Source organism: Peromyscus californicus, unplaced genomic scaffold (assembly GCF_007827085.1).
Source record: "Peromyscus californicus insignis strain IS unplaced genomic scaffold, ASM782708v3 Scaffold_16__1_contigs__length_79575227, whole genome shotgun sequence".
Lineage (NCBI taxonomy): Eukaryota > Metazoa > Chordata > Mammalia > Rodentia > Cricetidae > Peromyscus > Peromyscus californicus.
In genome coordinates this window covers 79,296,552-79,319,041 of record NW_026294458.1, presented here as the reverse complement: position 1 = coordinate 79,319,041, position 22,490 = coordinate 79,296,552, and the positions used below count along the sequence as shown (strand labels likewise).

At 45.7% G+C, this 22,490-nt stretch overlaps 1 protein-coding gene across 2 annotated transcripts in view; it reads left to right on the top strand.

Annotated features, from left to right (window-relative positions):
- The first annotated feature begins 9 nt into the window (after nucleotides 1-9).
- The window catches only part of C2cd2 (C2 calcium dependent domain containing 2), a 74,960-nt gene continuing 52,479 nt past the window's right edge, over nucleotides 10-22,490 (top strand). For both annotated transcript variants that reach the window (XM_052741346.1, XM_052741347.1), the window contains exons 1-2: nucleotides 10-548; nucleotides 11,168-11,266. In XM_052741346.1, coding sequence (XP_052597306.1) covers nucleotides 288-548; nucleotides 11,168-11,266 — 360 coding nt within the window. In that variant the 5' untranslated portion in view covers nucleotides 10-287. The remainder of the gene's footprint in view (nucleotides 549-11,167; nucleotides 11,267-22,490) is intronic.

The following is a 22,490-nucleotide window of genomic DNA, read 5'->3' as shown; positions in this document are numbered from 1 at the left end:
GGACGCCCGGGGTTGGGACCCAAGAGGAAGCGCCTGGTCCCGCACTTCCCAGACGCGCGTGAGGGACAGGCCGCCTCTGTCCCGTGTTCCAGTCCTAGGTGCACAGCGCTCTATTAGGCGCGCAGACCAGTCCCCGCCGCCCTCCCCGCGGCCTCGGCCTCTCAGGCCCCGGACCCCGCGTCCCTGAGCCCCGGCGGATGTCCTGAGTCGCCACCCGCCCGCTCCGAGCCCCAGGGCCAAGGCTGCTGGGGAAGTCGGGGCGCGCACGCCGGGTATGCGCCGTCAGCATGGGCTCGTGGCTCGGCGAGGTACAGTGGCTCATCCTGGTGTCGCTCTTCGTCGCGGCCCTGGGCACGGTGGGCCTGTACTTGGCGCAATGGGCGCTGGCCAGGGCGCGACCCCCGCCCCGGCGGCGGGTGGAGCCGGACGAGCGAAGGCGCCGGGAGTCAGACACGCTCCTGTCCTGGATACTGACACTGGATAGCTGGGGGAGCCAGTGGCAAACGGCCTGGGTGACCGCCCTGAACTACGAGGCCGAAAGGAGAGGGGTGAGTTCCTAGGAAGGCGTGGTGTTTGAGGGTGAGGGGGCTATCAGAAAGAGCCCTGTCGATTGGAGGCCACCACAGCCCCTGACCCGCCACCGTAAGCCTACAGAGGCAAGGCATTCCATCCTTGAAGTTAGGACCAGGGAGAGTGCTGCACCTGCGGTGGGAAATCAACAACATGACTGTTTCACACACCTAACATCCTTGGCTCCCTGGAGTAGGCTGTCTGTGGGAGAACCGCTCAGAGAACCTGAGCCCACCCAGCTGGTCTCTAGTGGACTCTGGGTGGACATTTATTGATTTTGAACCCGATAACTGTGGATAGCTGTGATACAAATATGCTTCCATTTCAAATCTGTTGCCCTCTGCCTAGAGCTTCTCAATGCTAAAAGTTTTGCATTTCTGAGTATATCACAGAAGAATGTCCATTTTTTGAGGTATCACTGCTTGCCAGATGTGGCCCTGGGGTCTGTAAGTGCTTATGTCACTTGGAAATCAGCATGACATCCTCATCATCATACAACTGGGGAAACTGATGTCTGGAAGGTTAGAGTTTCATAGCCTTTGGTGTCAGGGCCAGGATATGGACACAAATGTACTGACCTCACACCTTGGGCTTATTATCCAGCTCTGTGCCTCACACTCCTGAGGTTGTTTCTTTCGTTATTAATTGCTTGCTGTCTTATTTTTACTTTTAAGAGATGTTAGTGTAAAGACAAGTTCCTGGCGTCTACAATTTGGAGGCATTCCACAGGGGAATTAGGAGCTTTGTGGGACAGAGCTGGCACCTGTCAGCACTGTATCTGTCCCTTGACTTCTGGTACACAGGCACTCATACCTGCTGTGCATCCCAGTAGAGAAGCCCCACACCACCAGCCTTGGACACAGTGACTACCACAATGTTCAGTCATTGTCATGGCTGAACCTAACCACTTTCAGAATATTCCACAGTGGGCCCTGAGCCTGGTTTTTGTGCCATGAGCTTGGCACATGTGGCCATGGAACAGAAAGAAAGAAAAAAAGAAAGAAGGAAGGAAGGAAGGAAAGAAAAGAAAGAAAAGGAAGGAAGAAAGAAAGAAAGAAAAAAGCTGTAAGTATAAATTAGCACAAATCCAACAGTACAAGAGACTTTGCTCTGGACTCTTGGAAAAAGATTTTTGGATGCAAAGGCTACAAGCTCAGTTGACATCTGTCTTGATACCTAGAATAGGTGCCCAGTCATCAGAGCTGGACCTTTACCCAGGGTCAGCACACAAGCTACGTGTCCTCATATGTAGGTGTAAACACTATCCCACCATGAAGCTGCTGTCACTGACCCCTATTTGATCTGGTGTCAGAAGCCTGGTCTCAGCAAGGAGAAAACAGAGTTGCCTGAGCTGAGACCAGTCTTGTTCTCTTTCTCTGTAGGGTGCTATTGGGTATGCAGGTTAATGATCTGTAGGAGGTGGACACTAGTGGCCCAGAGTCAGTGACCCTCCCTTCTGTGAATTTTGGATGTTTTATTTCCTGTCATTTCTTGGTTGATTTCCTAAGATATGATCACTCTAGATATGCTCCCAGGGATCCTTTTGCCTGGAGGGTTGGCCAGAAAGAGGAAGCCCCTCCTTAGCACTGGTCTTGGTTGGGCAAGTGAATTCCATGGAATTATTGGCAGGTTAAAGCCTCTCACCTGTAACCCTGGCCTTTGTTGTTGGGGAGGGCATGCAGGGGCTCGAAAGACATGAGTTTGTTTGCATGGTTCTGTCTGTGCTCTGCTCTTTACCAAATTCAGCCGTTTATCCCGAGAGCTCCTGCCTGAAAGTGCCAGTACTGTACTGGGTTTAAGCTCAAAGTAACTGGTGGTTCCTGCAGGGGCTTTATGTGCACTTTTGCACAGGAATTGGTGTTGGAGTATCTCTTGCCATGGTTTTTGTTGTACTTGCTTGGCAGATGCCTGGGAATGCTCTCTGACTGAATTCAAATGGAGGTTTTTGCAGCAGAGAGGAAGTCAGTAATTTGCCTCTCTACCACCAGTGTCTTGGGCCTTTGCTGTTGTTACAGTGATGATATGCAGGGAACAGATGCTGGCATTTATACTAGTGAGAGCCTGACCCTAGCGGCCAAGCCTGCTGGAGTTTCTCCCTGCCTCCCCCAACTTCGAATGCCACTAATCCCTGATTAGGGCTGACATTCTCAGACTGCTTTAGGCTTAGACAGCCATAGCTTAGAGGTCCCCTGCCCCCACTCTCTCCTGAAATCCTTTTGCCCTAACCAGGGACGCAGCTAATACTTGGAAGTCAACCAATACTTGGTCTGTCACTGGTGGAGTGGAATGGAGAGACACTAGTAGTATTTGATCATATTAAGCATCTTCCATGAAAAGGGAAATTTTCTACCCAGTGGGAAGGAACAGTAACCTGTCCCATTCTAGATTTTACCCTAGGTTTGTATCTGTGTGTGTGTGTGTGTGTGTGTGTGTGTGTGTGTGTGTGTGTGTTTGTGATGTGTGTGTAGGTGCACATGCACTTGTGTGTGTACATGTGGTGACTAGAAGACAAACTCAAGGACACTATTCACTTTGTATTTTGAGACAGGGTCTATGATTAGCTTGGAGATCACTGATTGGTTAGACTGGCTGGTCAGCAAGCCCCAACAATCCACCTGTTTCTGCCTCTACAGTCTCCACCTCCACAGTGCTGGGATTACAGCCATGCTCCTCCTCCACACCTAATTTAGTTTCCTGGGTTCTGGGAATCAAACTCAGATCCTCATGCTTACACAGCAAGCACTTTGCTTACTGAGCTACCTTCCTAGCCCCATAGTTGTTTTAAAATGAAAAGAAACTCTCAAATTTTCTGCCCAACCCTTTCTCTCTCTAAAAGTGAGGAGCTGAAGCCTGAGAGCTGAGAGGTCAAGCTCAGCCTAGAGCCTGGACTGGCTTCTTCATATTCCTGTCTCAGCTACAGCCACGCCCTGTGGGAAGCAAAGTTATCCCTGAGCCCCAAGTGTTTCTCCTGAATGAGGTCCAGTGAGGAGGGCCTGAGTGATGTAGCTGAATCCCTGTGATCCAAGAACTAAGCTGTGACTCATGGTGGCTTCTTTGTGCTCTTATAAGTATAGCTGTGTGAGTTCCAACCATCACTCCAGAAGTAGTTTATAGGGTGATTAGTTGGGTGGGAAAGAGGAGAAGCCATCATTGTCCCAGAAGCTGGTCAGCTGTCTTCCAGTGTGTGGGAATTACAGAATCATTAGAAATATCCTTGCCTGCTTCTCCATCACAGTGCCACATTCACAAGGCTTGGGTTAGCTGAAGAGTAGAGAACAGGAGATACTTTCCTCCCCGTGGGTGAGAAGACACTGTGCACACCTGTCTCTAAGCCATCTGTCAGTCAGTTTTGCTGTGCCCAGCAACACGTCCCAGATGGTGGTTTTAGTGTTAACTCTCACTTCTCCACCGAGTTTGACATTACAAAAAATCGTGCCCCTTGATGGGGCTGGATTTCTGTAACTGAGAGCCAGAGAACCCAGAAAGTATTGTATTGTCTGAAGGTAGTTGCTCAGGGTCACCCTGTGACTGGCCTACAGTCACATGAACACTTTGGTTGTGGTAATAATCAGTTACACCATGATGGCCCATACCCCTACACCAACCAAGATTACCTAAGGTTGCTGTTTCCACAGCCCTGGCTTGGGATGCCGTCATGCTGGTAGCATGTAGCTTCACATGTGGCTGCAGGGCTTCCCTTCCACTGTGATGCTCTGTGGAGCACGTGCTGGTCTCAGAGCCCATGTTTTGCTGCTGGTGTTATGGGTTTCTCTGGCGTTTCCTCCCTGCTCTCAACTGGCAATGACCCTAGATTAGGAATATTCTCAGATCTGTTCATTTCTGTAATCCTTCAAACCAGGATTTCTTCAGAGGAATGCTCTAACACAAGTGACTAAGACTGCTGGGCAGTTTACAGTCTTTAGAGGATGGGGAGTCAGTGTGAACTTAGAACATGTTCTGAATAGCACTGATTTCTCTGAGACTCTGCAACTTGCATGTAAATAGTGGCCAGTAACTGCAATCTTCCCATCACCTAATGACTTTCAGTTGTGCTTACAAAAACCAGTGGCAGAAGCTGTGCACAGGAAGGCTAGTAGTGAGACTCTGACAGCCATTCCACGTAAGGGCCCTGGGTCAGCTTGTTCCCCCCACTGAAAAGGAAAATGGGCTTGGGGCAGCTCTGTGAACTCTACCATGCCCCCATCTCTCTCTCTCTCTCTCTCTTTCTCTCTCTCTCTCTCTCTCTCTCTCTCTCTCTCTCTCTCTCTCTCTCTCTCTCTCTCTCAAACACTCAGGCTTCATCCCAGTACAAGGGCCTTCGCACTTGGCACCCCAGAATTCCTTATAGTATGTATCCCCTTTCTCCTTATTTAACTTCTTGAAATCTCAGAAATGCCTGACTCTTCCCCTTCTGTAAGGATGCTGTCCTACTCCACACACTCAGCAGTCTGCACTTGTTCCTCCTCTTCGTCACTTGTGGCTCCATCTGATCTCTGCATTGTGAGCTAAGGCAGAGCTCGGTTCTGTCCACACAGAGGTGGACTTCATGCTCAGCTCAGAAGTGGCTGGAAACAAGCCCTGTGCCTGAGTGGTGTAAATGATAGGCCTGGTAGAAGGAGAAGATAGTGGCCATGTACACCATGATGTCTGGATGCAGGCCTCAAACGTGAGAGTCAACAGGCCCCAAAAAGAACAACATGGTGTTTAATGTGCTCTGTTTTATCATTCTGAAGAAAAGAAATGTGAAAGGAAGCTAGCCTGTGACTGTGCAGATCACCAGTGTGAAGCCCAGGACAAGTGCCAATGGAGCTGATCTTTGTACTCAGCTGTGCTCCCAACAAGACAGGAATTCAGGAAAGAGTGGTGGTTGGTCTTATCCAGACCAACCAGAGTTAGCCAAAGCTAACTCCAACTCACTTCTGGTGGCTGAGAAGGGAAGAGGGTTCTTTAACCGTGTGGAAGATATGTGTGAGCCACTGCTGGAGTTTGAATCCCAACTCTATACTCACTAGCTATGTGATCTTGGGTAAGTCTGATCTCTCTCTATTTCTGCAGAAGGGAATGCCATAGAGATCTGTGAGCCTGTATAAAGCTGTGAGCAATGCCTATCATGAGCCAGGGCTGCTCTTTTGTAAACTCTCCTTTGAAAACTATTTGATTTACTTTTTGAATTTGCAGAAAAGTTGGAAAAATAATTGAGTTTCTATGTGTTCCTCACCCAGCCTCCCATAACTATCACTCAATGATTAGAGCAGAATTACTGTTGGTATAGGGTTGTTATAACTTAACAAGGGGTTAACAGTGTAACTACACCAAGCAATAAAATTAACATTGTATAGAACAAGGTGTTAACCTGGGCACAGTTACATTACCAGCTGGAACTACTGTAGCTACAACTAAAAACAGTGAAATTAACATTGTAACAATACAAGACATTAACATTATCACAATCCCTTTAATAAAAAAATAAAGCATTTCTCAATCTCGTCAGCTTTCTCTGTACATCATCTTATTGCTCAAGGCCCCCTCGGGTCTGCTTTTCCCTGCTGTTGAGTTGAGGCTGTACATACAGAAACTGTGGTGGTATTGTGTTCCCCAAAATATTGTGTACCTTAATAAACTTATCTGGGGTCAGAGAACAGAAAAGCCACAAGATACTTAGGCTAGAAAATGTTAGCACACGCCTTTAATCCTAGCATTCCAGAGACAGAAATCCCTCTGGATCTCTGTGAGTTCAAGGCCGCATTGGAAACAGCCAGGCATGGTGACTCACGCCTTTAATCCCAGAAAGCAAGCCTTTAATCCCAGGGAGTGGTGGTAGAAAGCAGAAAGGTTTATAAGGTGTGAGGACCAGAAACTGGAAGCATTTGGCTGGTTAAGCATTTGGCTGGTTAAGCTTTCAGGCTTTGGAGCAACACAGTTCAGCTGAGATTCATTCTGGATGAGGACTCAGAGGCTTCTAGTCTGAGGAAACAGGACCAGCTGAGGAATTGGTAAGGTGAGATAGCTGTGGCTTGTTCTGTCTCTCTGACCATCCAGCATTTCACCCCAAAACTGGCCCCGGGTTTGATTTTATTAATAAGACTCTCTAAGATTCATGCTACAAGAAACAGTACTCCATGACTGTTCAGTATTGAGGAGGTCACGGTATTGGTGTAACTTGCTACTAGGAATGTGGGTCCTGTGAGATGGCTCCACATGTGGCTGCAGTTACCATGTCTTGGGAGATGTATCCTTGGATGTTTCTGTTCTCAATTTAGTGTCCCTCAGTGTGACTTACCAGCAACAACTACCTACATAGAGCTTCCTTAATGGTGATTTGCTATTTCCTCCTTTATGTTATTAACTGGACCTCTGCTGAGAGAGGGAATGGTCACTCCTCCACGTATATTTAGCTGGTTGTATATCACTGTAGACTTGTGTTTTGTTTGTTCTTTAAATTATTCTGTGGGTCCTAACCCTGTCCCATTCATTATATTACTTTGCTGCCTAAATTGCTGCTGTGTGTTTCTCTAGCCAGCTGTGTTCTTCATCAGCCCACACTTGTGTTTCTTTTCTTGCTTTATGGTCCCATAAGGCCATGTATGTGTGTGCGTGTGCATGCATGTGTGTGTGTTGTGTGTTTGTATGTGTGTGTGTTGCTCTCCTTGTATTTCCTCCTCCTCTGACCCTGGATCAAACCACTTCTCTGAGAAACTTCAGTTCCATTTATTTGGAAAAGGATGTATGCATACCACTACTTAGCTCTCGGTGTTCTAGACCCTTCCAGTGGACAGAGCTTCAGCATAACTGTGGGCATGAAAATGTGTGTTTTCATGTCTATCAGTATTTGACTTCTAAACCACGAATGCATATCAGTACTCTGCTTTTTAGTTCAACAGCAGGGTTCATCTTAGTCTTCTTTCTTCTGTTGTGTGTATGTACGTGTCCCCACCCTCATGTGTATGTTTGCCTGTGCCAAAGGAAAATCTCAGCTGCCATTTCTCAGGTGCCATCTACCTTGTTTTTTGAGAGAGGATCTCTCATTGGCCTAGAACTCATTGACTGTTAGCCTCCAGTAACCTCCTGTGTCTGCCAGCGCAACCTCCCCTATTAGGATTACGAGCAAGTGTCAATACACCTGACTGTTTTGCTTAGGCACTAGGGATGCAGTTCAGGTGTTCAATTTGCACAGCAAGAGCTTTACCAACTGAGACATCAGTCTCTTCTTCACTTTTAGTTTTTTTGCTTGGTTAGTTATTTGATCACATTGGTAACTCACACATTGCTAACCCTGTAGAAACACATGTGCTGGATTACAGGCTCTGTGCACAGTCAGGATGGTCTTCTGAATGTTCTTAATATCTATCCTCCTACCCACTTTGAGTGGTTATATAGTTCATGTGTCATGCTAGGCTTCCTTGTGAGTGTTTGTTTTTCTGTCTAGTTTCTTTCACATCTTGGTTTAAAGGTGTCTGTAGCTAAGCCTGATGACTGGAGTTCAATCATTAGACCCCACTTGGTGGAAGAGAACCCTCTCAAATTGTCCTTTGACCTCCACATGCATGCTAAGTCATGCACATGCCCTCTCCTACACTAAAAATATACATAAGAAAATAAAATACTAAGGAAAAAAATCAAGTTGGAGAGAAGGCTCGGAGTGAGGATGCTTACTGCCAAGCATGATGCCCAGAGTTCAACCCCCAGAATTCACATGGAGGACTTCTTCAAGTGCACTAAATATTAAAATTAACCCCACCTTCCCAGTGCCTTGGGTTGTTACTGTTACTACATGCAACATTCCTATCTGAAATTCTTGGGCCAGAAGTGTTCTTGATGTCTGATTCTGAAATATTTGCATATGCATAATTAGATATCTCAGGGATGGGACCTGAGCCTAATATGAACTTCTTTTCTGTTTCATGTACACCTTAAGGAGTGTGCATGGTGTCCGGGCCAGCACATACTGAAAGTAACTTGACACAGGTTTTTCTCAAGCACAATCCTGTGCTTGAAACAAAGGTTCACGGTGTGGAGTTTTCCACTTGAGGTCCTGTGGCTGAGCTTCTACTTCAGTTGGTCTGTTCTGAATTTTTTTTCCCCCTCATTACTCAGAGCCACAGTTTTAATCACAGAAGCTCTGTAAAATGGGTCAGGGTCTAAGGGTCACCCACATTACTTCTCAGGTTTTGTTTGTTTGTTTGTTGTGTGTATATGTGTGTTTGTAATGGGGTGTGTGTAAATATGTGTTTTTCTGGCAGTTCTTACATGAGAGTTTTCTCGTGTGTATTCAGAGTCTTCCTTTAGTCAGGGCAGATGGCTGTGGACTGGTGTTGCTAGCCTTGGGCAGAACATCAGCAGTGCAGGAATTGGTTGAAAGCTGTGGTCTCACTTTACTCCTGAGTCCACAGGGGCAGGTGGATTAGAAGTAGAAAGGTAGTCTCCTCCATCCTTATTTTAACTTGCATTGTATGTCCTTTGTAAGAGCATGCATGCCTGGTCATTAAAGGTCTTTCCAAGGTTTTGTCCAGAAGGCACCATAAGAAGGAGTGTCCACCCTACCTGCCCTGCTGTGGCTCTGGGACATAGTCTGTCCGGTGGAAAGAAGGCAGCCCTGTGCTTCCAGGCTTTTCTGGGGTGCTCTGTTCTGCTGGCTTACCTCAGCATCTGAGCACTCTGCTGATGGCACCTACCTGCTTGGCACTGGCCTCTGTGCCACATATGGTCAGCTCATAGTGCAGTGACTTCAGCAAGTTCATAGGGTCCTTAGCCAGCTGCTGCCACCAAAGCCAGCTCCGGTCCCAGACTCTGCCAGTATAGCCTAAAGATGGTGACTTCATCCCTCCCTCAATGTAGATTTTACCACCTCTCATGATGTTTAAGGAGTGAGGTGGGTGCTGTTAGCACAGGGTGAGGTTCTAAATCCTAAATAAAAATGAACTATGTGTTTTATGGTTGACTTTGATCTCTGAGAATTCTTAAGAAATATATAGAGAGAGTTATGTCACTACTCTTCTGTGCTAGGCCTGCCCAAGCACCTCTGGTCCCATTATATGCCAGTTCTCTCTCCTATCTTTGCTCATACCCATATAGGTAACTAGCTCACTGCCATGGAGTCCTCACTTACAGGACACACATAAGGCAGCAGCTTCTTGACACTCAGTCAGAACTTTAGACAAGAAAGACTATCTGGCAGGAAAAGTTAAAGAAGGTTTCACTCTAAGAATATCTTGGTATATAAGCTGGGACTTTCCAGAGAACTCATTTTAAGAGGATAGTCCTTGGCTTGCTGTATAAGCCCATATTTACTTTTTAAAGAATCAATTTTACTGCCTTATAGTCACATTGATTTTATATATATACCATTTGGAGATTTAAAGAACAAACAAGAAACAAAAACAAACAACAGGGTCTTGTGTCACCCAGGCTGCCATCAAATTCAATATGTAGCCAAGAATGGCCTTGAACTTTGGATCTTTCTGCCTCCACCTCTCATGTGCTAGGATTTCAGAGATAGAGCACCATGCCAATTGAATCTAAAGCTTCATGTATGTTAGATAAGAACTTCACCAGCTGAGCAGTATCCCCAGCCCTCATTTGGAAATTTTTAACTTGTAAGACTCCTCCACCCCAGAAAAAAAAGAGAGGTTAGCTAAATAGGTAAAACCACTTGCTGCACAAGTATGAGGATCTGAGTTTGAATCCCCAGAACCCATGTAAAAGTCATGTGTGGTAGAATGTGTCTTTATAATCTTGGAGCTCACATGGAGAGATCAGAGGCAGGAAAATATCTGGAAGTTGATTGGCAGCTAGCCTGGTGCATGTAGACTGCTCAAACAAGGATGAACCAAGGTGAAGACTGACACCCAACATTTTCCTCTGACCTCCACATTCAGACTGTGACAGGCATGTGCATGCACTCACACACACAAATGTTTACATACATACATAATAAACATACACACCAAAAAAAGAAATAAAAGAAAAACAAGAGAGACACAGTGTCCACTGGAGAATGCATGGAGTTCCAGTGGCTTGGGAGTTAGGCACCTCTGGAGGACTGTGAGGCAGAGACTGAGGACACAGCCACCAGACAGGCTCCTTTCCAGCCAGCAGCCTTCTGTGTCATTTCACATCCCAGAAAGATGCCAGGTCCTGGGTTTCTGCCCAGCAGTGGAAGAGGAGAAGGGAGATGGTACCTCAAGTAGCAATGCCTCTATAACCTCATAAAGCAGGAGAGGTAATTCCCTTCATCCAGAGAAGAGCACTTCCTTCGTAAGGAAGAGACACAACAAAGAAGGCAAGATGTACCCACAGCCTGCCCTAAGCTGCACTTCTCTCCCATCCTGAATCTTGGGGCTCAACATGATGCTTCACTTTGAGTCAGTTGCCCTGTCCATCCTTCCCTCCTCACAGGATCCTGCTTGTCAAGTGCTTGTCAAGTCCAACACTGGCAGGTTCTCGGGGGTATAAACCTACTGATTTAACCATTGCTAGGATGTTCTGTTACAGGTGTTTTTTGTTTGTTTGTTGGTTTGTTTTGTAGCAATTTGTATTTAGAAATAAATAAAACCCAGGCTACATTTATGAATTTCTCCTCACAACCTTTCTCTTCCAGGGCCCACTGCATCTCTCTTTCCAGCAGAAGCCACAGCCACAGTCCTTGCAGCTAACAGTTGGAGATGTCTCTAGTGTGGTCAAGTCGGCCCAGGAGAAGGTGAGCTGGGTGTTTGAGCTGTGCTATTTTCCCCTGCATGCTGAGTGAATGCCAATCTGGAGCTAAGCCAAGTGCTTTGCTTCAGAATTACTGAAAATATAGAACCATTATTCTGGGGAGAAGTGGTCAGCCTATTGTTGGATAAATGGATGTTTAAAAAAGTCTGCACATAAGAGAATATCAATCAGCATTGAGAGGGACAGAAATACAAACACATGTGTGCATACCATCTGTGAACCTGGAAAACATGGTACTGGGGGCTAGAGAGGTAGCTCAATAGGGAACATGATTGCCTAGCATGCATGAAGCCCTGCGTTTGATCTCTTGCATATAAATTAGGTATGGTGGTGCATACCTGTAATCCTAATACTCTGAAGGTAGGGGCAGGAAGATCAGAAGCTCAAGGTCATCCTCAGCTACATAGTGAGTTCCAAACCAAACTGGGTTACACAAGACCTTGTCTCAAAAAAACAACAAACATCATGCCACATGAAACATCTGTGTTGTGTGATTCCATTATCTGAAATGCCCCAAACAGATAAACTATAGATCTAATAGATCTAATATATAGATATAGTAGAACAAGGCTAGAGATGCCAGGACCTGGGTGGGGAAGGGCCTGGTGGGCACTGGAGTGGTTCCCAAGAAGCAGGGGGTTTGTTGCTGGTGATAGCTGCCCAACTACAAATGTGTTGAAAGCATTTGAATGCATAGCCTAAAAGGCCGAATTTATGGCCTCTCAGTAAAGCTGGTGAGTGTATGTATGTGAAGTCAACCGTGCGAGGCAGTTTCTGAGCCAGTGAGATGTGGTATAGAATTAGTCCTATTGCTCAGAGTTTACAAGCCAGATGCACACATGAGACTGACCAGAAAGTCTAAAGAAATCTCAATACTGAGTTCAAGAAATATCAAAAATCAAAGATTAACTTTGGCCTGCTGTATTCACATTACCACCTTGTATTTACTATCTTATTATTAATGATTATTATTATTATTAATATGCATTTTATATCCTTGGGCCCTAAATGTGCCCCCATATTAAAAATACCTCATTTGCCTAATATTCAGCTTATCTTCCAAACTTAAAGACCTTCCCCACATGGGTAGTGGGACATCCCTGCCACTGTGGTTCCCATGGCCATCAGATGAGAAAGTCTTGCTGTAAGAGGAAAAGGGACCCCCCCCCCCCACGTCAGTGCCATTCATTACAACTCTTCAAAGTATACTTCTGTACACATAAAAAGAATATAGATTTGGGCTAGAGAGATGGCTCAGCAGTTGAGAGTGCTTGCTGCTCTGCCAGAGGGCCAAAGTTTGATTCCTAGCACCCACACTGAGCAGCTTACAACCTCCTGTAACTCTAGCTCCAAGGGATCTGACACCCTCTTCTGGACTCCAAGGCTATCTGCACGCACGTGGTGATATATTTTTGTCATCTTGGAAATAAAGCTTGTCTGAAGATCAGAGGACAGGGCTAGCCACAGAGTTAGCCAGGGAGGTCAGGCAATGGTGGCACACACCTTTAATCCTAGCACTCAGGAGGCAGAGGCAGAGATCCATCTGAATCTCTGTGAGTTCAAGGCTACCCTAGACTACACAAGATTAATCCAGTCTAGAAGAAACAGAGCCAGGCCGTGGTAACACACACCTTTAATCCCAGCACTTGAGATCTCATTCGTTTGCTACCAGTATTTGGGAAGCACACATGCCATTAATCCCAGTGCTAGGAAGGTTGAAGTGAATAGGAAGTGAAATGGCTGGGCAGAGAAAGGCATATAAGGCATGAGGAGAAGGGAACTAGAGAGCTTTTGACTGAGGACTCAGAGGCATTCAGTCTGAGGATTCATGGAGACAGGATTGGCTGAGTAGTTGTCAAGGTGAGAAATGACTGTGGCTTGTTTTCTCTAATTTTGCAGTATTTACCCCAATATCCGGCTCTGGTTTTTTATTATAAGACCATTTAGGATTCATGAAACACATACACATAAGTAAAACAAATTTTTCTTAAAAGATAAGACTCTCTACCCTGCCTGCTACCTTGGTCCCCACTGTTCTAATAGTTTAGCTTATGCTTGTATGTCATATTATACATATGTGACTTTGTGTATCTATATAAAATCTAGGAACCACAAATTAGAGAAACAGGCAATATTTGTTCTTCTGAGTCTGGTTTAGTGAGATTCTTTCCATTTGTATCCACTTCCCCATAAATGATACGGCTTTATTCTTCTTAATGACTGAAAGGAATTCCATGTTTATCTAAACCACTTTTTCTTTATGCATTCCTCTGTTGTTGGACATTTAAGTTGTTTCATGACTTAGCTATAGTGAATACTGTTGTAGAAACAGTATGGTATGCAAGTGTCTCTGTGAAGAGAACATATTTTCTAGGCTGTGACATAGATGACAGTCCTGTCCTCTGTCCTTGTTTCCCACCCACAGTGGTGACCACCTGAAGTTAGGCTACTTTCTTCCTTCCCAGCCTTCTGTGTATTCCTTACCCCTGCATGTGAAAGACCAGCATTTTCAGATCTATACCCATTTTATTTTTAAGTTAAATGTGCAGGGCACATTTAGCAGACAGCTTGGAAGGAAGCTCAGATTGGGAAGGGAGTACTACTATCCCTCACTCCTACACATCCTTTGTCACCTTCACAGCAAGGATTGTTTGTGTTTATTAACGCCTGTCAACTTACTATGCATACTTTAGTACCAAGATTTCTCTTCATGGAACTGGAGATTCATCTGATTGATTATAGCTTTGTTTCCTTAGCTGTCACAGGTCAGGGTCTGAATAAGTCAGGCTTGTTTATCCCACTTGCTTGGCTGTCATTAGGGTCGGGGTCTGATAGAATCAGACTTATTTATTACTCTTCCTTGGATGGATAAATAGTTTGCTTTCTTTTCTCACAGTCATGAATGACAGATGCTGCAGGGGCCTTGGTTACTCTTCCAACTACCCAGGTGCACACTCAAGTTGCCAGGTTGGGGTGGACTACGTGGGTCCAAGATATTCTGTTGGCCATATACTCCCACATTGATTACTGTGGAGCTATGCCATCAACCCAAGGAAAGTCTCATCCCCATAACCCTTGTTAGTATAGATGTCACATGCCAATGCTACCCTCTTGGTGAGTCCAGAGAACTTTCTGGAAGATACTACAGTAGCAGAAAGAACTGAAGCCTGTGGCAGACATTGGAATATAGAAGCTGGCACAGTCCATGCAGTTGGCAAGGACCAAAGGGAGATAAGCAAGCCTGTGGCTACTTTTACAGGGTGGAAACTGAGGCTTATAGAGCAGAGGGCCCAACCTTCCTGGCACCTCATTGGGAAGTGCTTGCTCCAATAGCTAGCATTGTCTCTGTCCATGACAGATAAGGGCTGTACTTCTTGGGAGGTGGGCAGCTTGTGTTTGTTGTTTTCTGAAACTACCAAGTCTGAGGTAAAGCCAAGGGCTGGCCTGGCAGCTGAGGAGGGACAGAGGTGCAGACATTACAGCAGTCCGGCTTTAAAGGTCTTCATATTGCCAAAAAAGCAACCTCCAAAAGTGGGTAGATGAAATGCATTCCTATTAGTCCATCTATGGGGGAATGTTCAACCAAATCCTTTGGGTGAATAGTGTTTGTACATCCTACTCAGAATTATGTCATTCACCATAGACAAAAGGGAAAAGTGGTTCAAGCTATGTGAATACATCTGTATGGACATAGAATATTACTTGGCCTCATAAATGAAGGGAAATACTGACATATCCTTCAAGGTTTGTGAAGACCTTTTGCTAAGTCGAGATATAAAAGAACAAATACAATAAGAGTTATTAAGTGAGGTTCTGGATACGGTCCATAGAGTCAAGTGCACAGGCAGAAAGTGAGAAGGGAGTAGGAGGAAGAGTTAGTATTCTGTATGACAAACTTTCTGAAGAAATGGTTGACAGTGATGTGACCAAGTGCTGTTCTCTGAGGTCAAGTGGGCTGTCCAAGCAGGTAGGCAGACCTTCTGCTCTTCACTCCCAGAGTAGTCACCCTCCATTGGTTAATGGCTCTGAGTGTAGGAAGGGTGGGGCCTTGTCTTTGGAGCCCCTAGGTGGCTCTTAACTGCACCTGACCTGTGCTCACCTATGGGAATGTGGTGTGTGTGTGTGTGTGTGTGTGTGTGTGTGTGTGTGTGTGTGTGTGTGTGTGTGATCTTCCTGAGCTTCTGGGAGGGTAAGACCCCTCATGTACTTGTTTTCTGTATGTGACCTTTTTATTTTGGACAGATGCCTTGGCCAGCCACAACACACCCATTTTTAGAAAGGACTGGAGCCTGAAAATAAGCTTTTCTCAAAGCATGTCTCAGTTGGAACATTACTTAATTCCTCCATTAGATGAAGACCAGAAGCATGGAAATCTCTTTTTAATATTGTTTTGGGATTGAGTATAGCTTTGCTGTGTTCTGCCTGATCATTTCCCATAGGGTGCAAATTTCCAGGGAAGTCTTTCTCAGTCTCCCCACATAGTCTTCGTGCTGTGCAGAATTCTTGAGAACTTGAGGACCCCAAGTCCATGGCATAGAGAAAGAAAACTTGATTCAAAGAGTATTCAGAAGCCCTTCTCTGCCAGCTTCCTCCATGGCCTCAGGGTTTTGTTGTTTTGTTTTGTTTTCATCTTTCTAACTTGACCTTAGCCAAGGATACATATCTTGTGTTAAGAAAGGGAGGGGTTGGGGATTTAGCTCAGTGGTGGAGTGCTTGCCTAGCAAGCGCAAGGCCCTGGGTTCAGTCCTCAGCTCTGGGGAAAAAAAGGGGAGGGGGAAGGTCCTCCCAAGCCCAGCTTGTTCCATCCCTTATTATCTTCTCCTAACTGAATAAGAGTAAGGACTGGCTACTTGTGAGCTTATACAAAGGGCCTTGAGCTTGGACTCTGTCCTATAGCCTTTCAAGACACCTGTGTGTCACAGTTGCAGTCTTTGCAAACATTGATTCATTAGCAGCCCCTTCCTACAGCCCACTGTGAAATCTCTCAAGGCTTGAGCAGAGAGAAATACCAAGGATGGGGCAAGATTCAGGCCCTGCCCTCCCCACGGAGTCTGGAGCAGTCTGGTTCATGCAGGGCACTTTGGACACTGAACATGTGCATTTATCTTAGTGTCACAGACTGGGTATCTTCCCATTCAATTCGGTTCTGACCCTCATAGCTAGTGTAACTGGCTGGATTCCAGGCCTGGCCCTGCTGTATACCCCATTTCTGATTGGTAGGTGACAAATTGGGGCTTCCCAGTATGGGAGCCCACATAGATTTTCTAGTGAGATCTGAGCTTGCTTTACCCAGCAGGGCTGCATAGGGGACGGCTTGACCTCGTGCCTGGTTACCAGGTATTTGGAAGGGTCTGCACTTGACTGTGCGGTGTGCTTTGATCTAGCAAGGGGGAGGTCTTTTGCTCCGCCCCTTGGCATTGTTATAAAAAGCCCTTTTGAAGAGACAGAAGGAGCCGGTGGATTTTGATCCAGGTCCTTTCGAAGTTATCCTGTGTTTCTGTTTGTCTCATCCCTGTTACCTTTCTATCTACATATTCCTTATTCTTCTCTCCTCATAGGAACCCACATCCCAGGACCCCTTTAGTTCGACAGTTAATTGGAATGGCACACAGAACCCAGGAACACAGTTTGTGCTGTTTCCAGTTTATGAAGCTATAGACAAGTAAAAAAATGTATTCATGATATATGTGGAGTAGGCATAGCCCCCAGGACCCTCTGGATATGGCTCTTCCCAGGACCCGCCTTCTTCACCTGAACTTGGATGGAGGCTTCAGCACTCCGAATGACTGATTATTGTTCAGTTGCTCATTGATCTGGACCTCCAGTTCCCTGACTTCCCTGACCTCTTAGTCTTTCTGATCAGTCCCACCTGAAAGCTGTCCAGGCACTACCAGACACCACTTGTCTCTAGTCCACAAGAAACACTTGCTTATCTCCCACAGCAAGCCCTGAAGAGTGGTGGCATTTTCCTGTGGTAACTCTCTTCAAGGGGCATCCTGTTAGATGAAACTTCCTTCAGGCACAAGCCTGGCCCTGCTGTAAAGAGATGCTTCATGGGCCTGGGCTGTTCTCTCCTGAGGCCTTCCTGCCTCCTTGGCTAGTCTCAGCGTGTACCAACTGGTGATTTCTCCTAGACTTAATTACGTACTTACAGAGGAACTAGTTCCTAACTACATTCTCTTTCCTCACATCCTGGGAGAGGTCTGCTCTAGAATGTTCCACCCAGGAGACACAAGGCTCTATTTCCATACAAGAGTGGACTGGAGCCAGTCTATCCTCCACAGTGTGCAATGTGGCCCTCCTGTGTCTCTCAGCTGTAACAGAGGCTTCCCCATCTGGTGTCTTGACAATCTAGATGCAAAACCTGATGACAAGATCAGCCCTATGATACCTTGGCCACCCACTTAGTCACATTCCTTTAACAAGTGGGGTGGGTGTTGTTTTAAATGTAAAGCAACCCCTGGCAGAAGAGGAGGAATTCTAAAAAGATACTGGTGTCCCTCTTGTCCACTGTCAGCCTAGGGAAACAATGAAGCCCAAAGAATTAAAACCTCTCCAGGAATCCAGTACTCAGGGAAAAGAAAGGCTAAAGCTTAGTGCACATCAAAGGAGGAACTTGTTTCTCAGGAAGAGATTTCACACAGTGCTGACAGCTTACCAGACTTCCTGCCAGGAGAGATTGAAGCTAAGACAGTGATGGGTCAGTGATGGATGCAATAGCACCTTAAACAGTTGTTTAGCTGTAACACACCCTTTGCCCTCTATTTAAACATCACCCTCATTTCAGGACCCTGCAGATAGACTTGGGACCACTGGACGCTTTATTGGTTCCTCTTCGAAATATGGCCATAGTGGATACTTCTTTCTCTGCTTTTTATCAGTATTTGTCACTTTAATAGGTGTATTGGAGCATGTAGCTGAGTCAGGCTATTAGGTCCGCTGGCCCAGCTTGTACCCTGAAAACTCTGCTGTAACTTGTATTTGGAAAACTTACCAGTGCCGGCAGTGGTCACACTTAGAGCCAACCTTGAAGATTGCCGATGATGTCACCTTTCTGGATGAGGGGCCTGGTGCCCTGTGATAAGCTTTAATTGATTCAAGCCCAAGTTCCTAAATGGTATAAGGACCAACTTAGGCTAAAGTTTTAAATAAAAGTGTGTGCCTGCCCAGCATTCAGGAAAGGCCCAGCTAGGCAGCTGGGTTGGAGTGGGTGGGTGCTTGCTCCTCACTCCAGGCCACAGGGTCTGTGTTTGTCATTTGCAAATCCTTCTCCAGTAGGGCTGGACATTGAAAGCAGGGGCAGGATTCCATAGGGCCCCACAACATCCGTACCTGTGATGGCCTTTGGTGTGATGGGCCCAGGCTGTGTTTATTTTCATTTGGGTTCATGATACTCCTCTGTTAGAAGACAGACACAGTGCCATTGGACAGAGGGGAAATTGAGACAAGAGGTTAAGTCACTTGGCCAAAGAACAGAGCTACCAAGTTGTGGTACTCTGGCCACTATGCACAGTGTTCTCGCACCTACCCACATTCGTCAATAGAAGATTTGAGAAAGGGAGATACAACAAAAAATGAGGCATTCCATGAGATTGTGAAACCATAGTAACAAACAGCATAGAAAGTGGGAAGACCACAGCCACCTTGGGTGTGCAGCTGGTGGTGTGCACTTATTTCTACCCTGGGGAGCACTGTGGCTCCTGCTCTGTCCATTCCTCTCTAGTTTACAAGGGCAGTGAATTCAGTGAATTTGTCTTTATTTCTCCTAAAAGAAATCTCCACTGATCTTTTTGTTTGCTTTGTATGACTTGAAATTCCAGTCCTGCCATTAACCTGGTATGTATGCTAAAATGTTAATAGATTGTGCAATTGTTTTGAGGTGGGATCTTCCCATGGCAGGTGAAAGCTCCTCCTGGCAGGTCCCACCCTCTGGGTGCCACTGTAGTCACTGCCCAGAAGGAACATGCTGATTGGGTATTGGCATATGGTGAAATGACCCTTGGAAGCTGCTAGATCAGTTAGTTTATTGAATAGATGACAGAATGACTTGTCCCTTAATGAGAAGTACTAAGTGCCAGCAAGGAAAAGACCCAGTTCCTTTCAGCCTTCCTTTTAAAGGAAACATCTTCTCCATGTCTTTTATGTAGAATCCTTGAGGAAGAAGACTTATACACAGATGCTTTCTCTGTGACGCCATATTACAGTGTCACAATCCCCCCTGAATTACAGTATTGTCAGGAAGCCTGTGTCCTTTTTAGTTTTATACTGTTCTGATATGAGCAGAAAGCATGGCTGGAGTGAGAGTTGGAATCCAAAACAGGGGACCAGTGTGGTTCAAGCACACCCTATCTACCCAGCATGCTTTGGAGTTGGCTGCCATCTTGTTTCCAGAATTTTTCATTTTAGCACCCTGGGAAAATTCCTTATGAAATAAGCCTTCAGGTCTATAGATTGTGATTCAGTGGCAGAAAGGATGCATTGGCTACTTTCTCATCACTGTGACAAAAGCAGTTCCTGACAAAAGCAGCTTAGGGGAAGGAGGGTTTGTTTATAGTTCTCTTGTTGGAGAAGGTACGGTGGCAGGAGATGGGGGCAACTAGTCACAGTGTATCTGCCCTCAGGAAGATAGAGATGGATGCTGGTGCTCAGCTGGCTTTTTCCTTTATTATTCCAGGACCCCAGCCGAGGGGATGGTGTTGACCACATTCAGGGTCAACACCCTAGTCTAGAAACTAATTAATCTAGTCTAGAAACTCCTTCACAGACATACCCAGTGGCTTGTCCTATCAAGTTAGTGTTGCCCATTATACAGAGTGAATTGTGTAGATGTGATAATGCTTAACTCTAGCTTGTTTTACTTTTTAAACTGAGGACCCTCTGCTTCAGAGTAGATATTGGGTTTGATATCGTCCTCACATCTTTAAGAATATTTACAGAGGTGAGACTAGGTTGTAGAAAGACACCTGATTTGGGAACTGGTGATAATGGATTTGTAATCCAGTAGGAAATATACTTTAATGAGAAAGAAATACTCATGCCCCTCCCTTTAGCTTTCAGAGTACTAAAACAATATATCCCAAGTCACTGCAATTTCCTGAGGAATCTCATGCTGAGGAAAGAAAAGGTTAAAATTCTGATGTCAGCTAGAGGAGGAACTTGCCTCCTGAAAAGGATTTCACACAATTTATCAGACTACATTGCAGGAGGAAAGGGAGCCAAGACGTTACAGGGCAGTGGCTGGTGGAATGATACCTCCACCAGGACTGCTTAACTGTGCCTGCCTCTTGCCCTCCATTTGAACCTAAACCTCCTTTCAGCCCCCACTCGGGGGGCAAGACAGACTTGAGGGGTAACTGAACCTCTTCCTTTATCTTCCTCTTCACAATATGACCACATTGAATAAGTCTCCTTTCTATGCTATTCTATTGTTTGTTTGGCTTATTGAGGATGCCAGAGCCTGCCCTCTCACCTGACAGCTCTGGTAATGGATCTATTTCCATTTTGTTTGGTGGCTCCTTTCTTATAACATGTGATCCAAGTGAAAAATGCCCCCTAGTATTTCTTCAGATGCATTTTCTTAGCTGTGCTCCTAGTTCCTTTAGAGGCAAAAATAATACATGATTTTGAGTTCTAGATGTTTTGAGAAGAGGCACACCACAGGTGAGCTGGGAAGGAAAGTTAAACAGTAGTGAGATTTTTTTAAAGGATTTGGGACTTCCTTGTTGGCAAGTAACAGCAGTGACTTGGAAGTACCTTTGGCAGGAATCTGGGGCTCCCCTTCTACACAAGGCACATTTCCCAGACAGGAGCTGTGTGTGTGGGTGTAAGGTGTCAAAGCCAGAGAGAAAAGAAGGAAGGAAGGAAGGAAGGAAGGAAGGAAGGAAGGAAGGAAGGAAGGAAGGAAGGAAGGAAGGAAGGAAGAATGGTGAACAGGCTCTGGCTGCTCTTTCCTTTTTGCTGTGACAGGGTGGTACCAGCAACCTATGCCTCTCTCCTTCACCCTTGGAAGCTACACTCTTTCATCCAGGAGTGCCCTAGACACATGCTTACCCAAGCTGTCACCTGCCTACCACAGCCACCTTGACCATTCTTGCCCTTGAAAAGGACAGTATTTAGTAGGAAGTGTAGTTAGCCTCTGTCCTGAAATGGTGTCATTGAGGGTTCTGTGGGTGCTTTGGGGAGAAAAGATCTCAGGACTCAGGCAGGTCTGTGGTGTATTTTTTATTTTATTTTATTTTATTTTATTGTTATCTAGGAAGCTCATTTCTGGGAGGCAAGTGCCAGCTTGATAGTAGATACTAATGATACTTAACCTTTCAAAAAGCTACTGCTTGGCTTGGGAGATGGCTGTTGATAAAATGTTTGCCTTGTAAACTTGAGGACTTGAGTTCCATCCCCAGAATCTCTGCTGTTTTTTTGTTTTGTTTTGCTTTTTTGTTTAGTGGCATGTGCTTGTACTTCCAGAGCTGGAGAGGTGGAGACAGGCAGACTATAGGAGCCGCTTTCCATACAGCCTCCCATAATGGTTGAGCCCTAAGGCTCAGTGAGAGACCTTCTTTCAAAACAGGAAGTAGAAAGCTGGGCATGCTGGCATAAGCTTTTAATCCTAGCACTCAAGAGGCAGAGACAGGTGGATCTCTGAGAGTTCAAGGCCAATGTGGTCTACATACACAGTGAGTTCCAAGTCAGCCAAGGATACATAGTGAGACTTTGTCCTTAAAATCAAAATAAAACAAAATGAAAAACCAGGGTGGGCTGGAAGATAACTCAGTGGGAAAAGTGCCTACCGTGCAGTCATGAGGACCTGAGTTTAAATTCCCAGAGTCCACATAGAAGTCAGGTGTGGCTGTGTCCATTATAACCCAGTGCTGTGGGCAGACAGGCTGGGGGTTTGCTGGCCAGCCAGTCTAGCAGAAATGGTGAGCTCCAGGTTCAGTGAGAGATACTGTCTCAAAAAATAGAGAAGCAATTGAGTAGGACGGCCAACATCAACCTCTGGCTTTCCCACTTGCCTGGGTGGGTTAGCACATCTACACACATGCCTAAACCACACATGCAAGCTTGTATGCATTTATGTACTGACATTCCAGAACAGATACTTGGAACCCAAGCCAGAAGGACCAAAAAACTATGCTTAGTCAGGGCCACATAATTCTCACTGAGGGGCTAACTAGAAAGCCTAGTTATCATCTTTGGGGAGCTCTAGA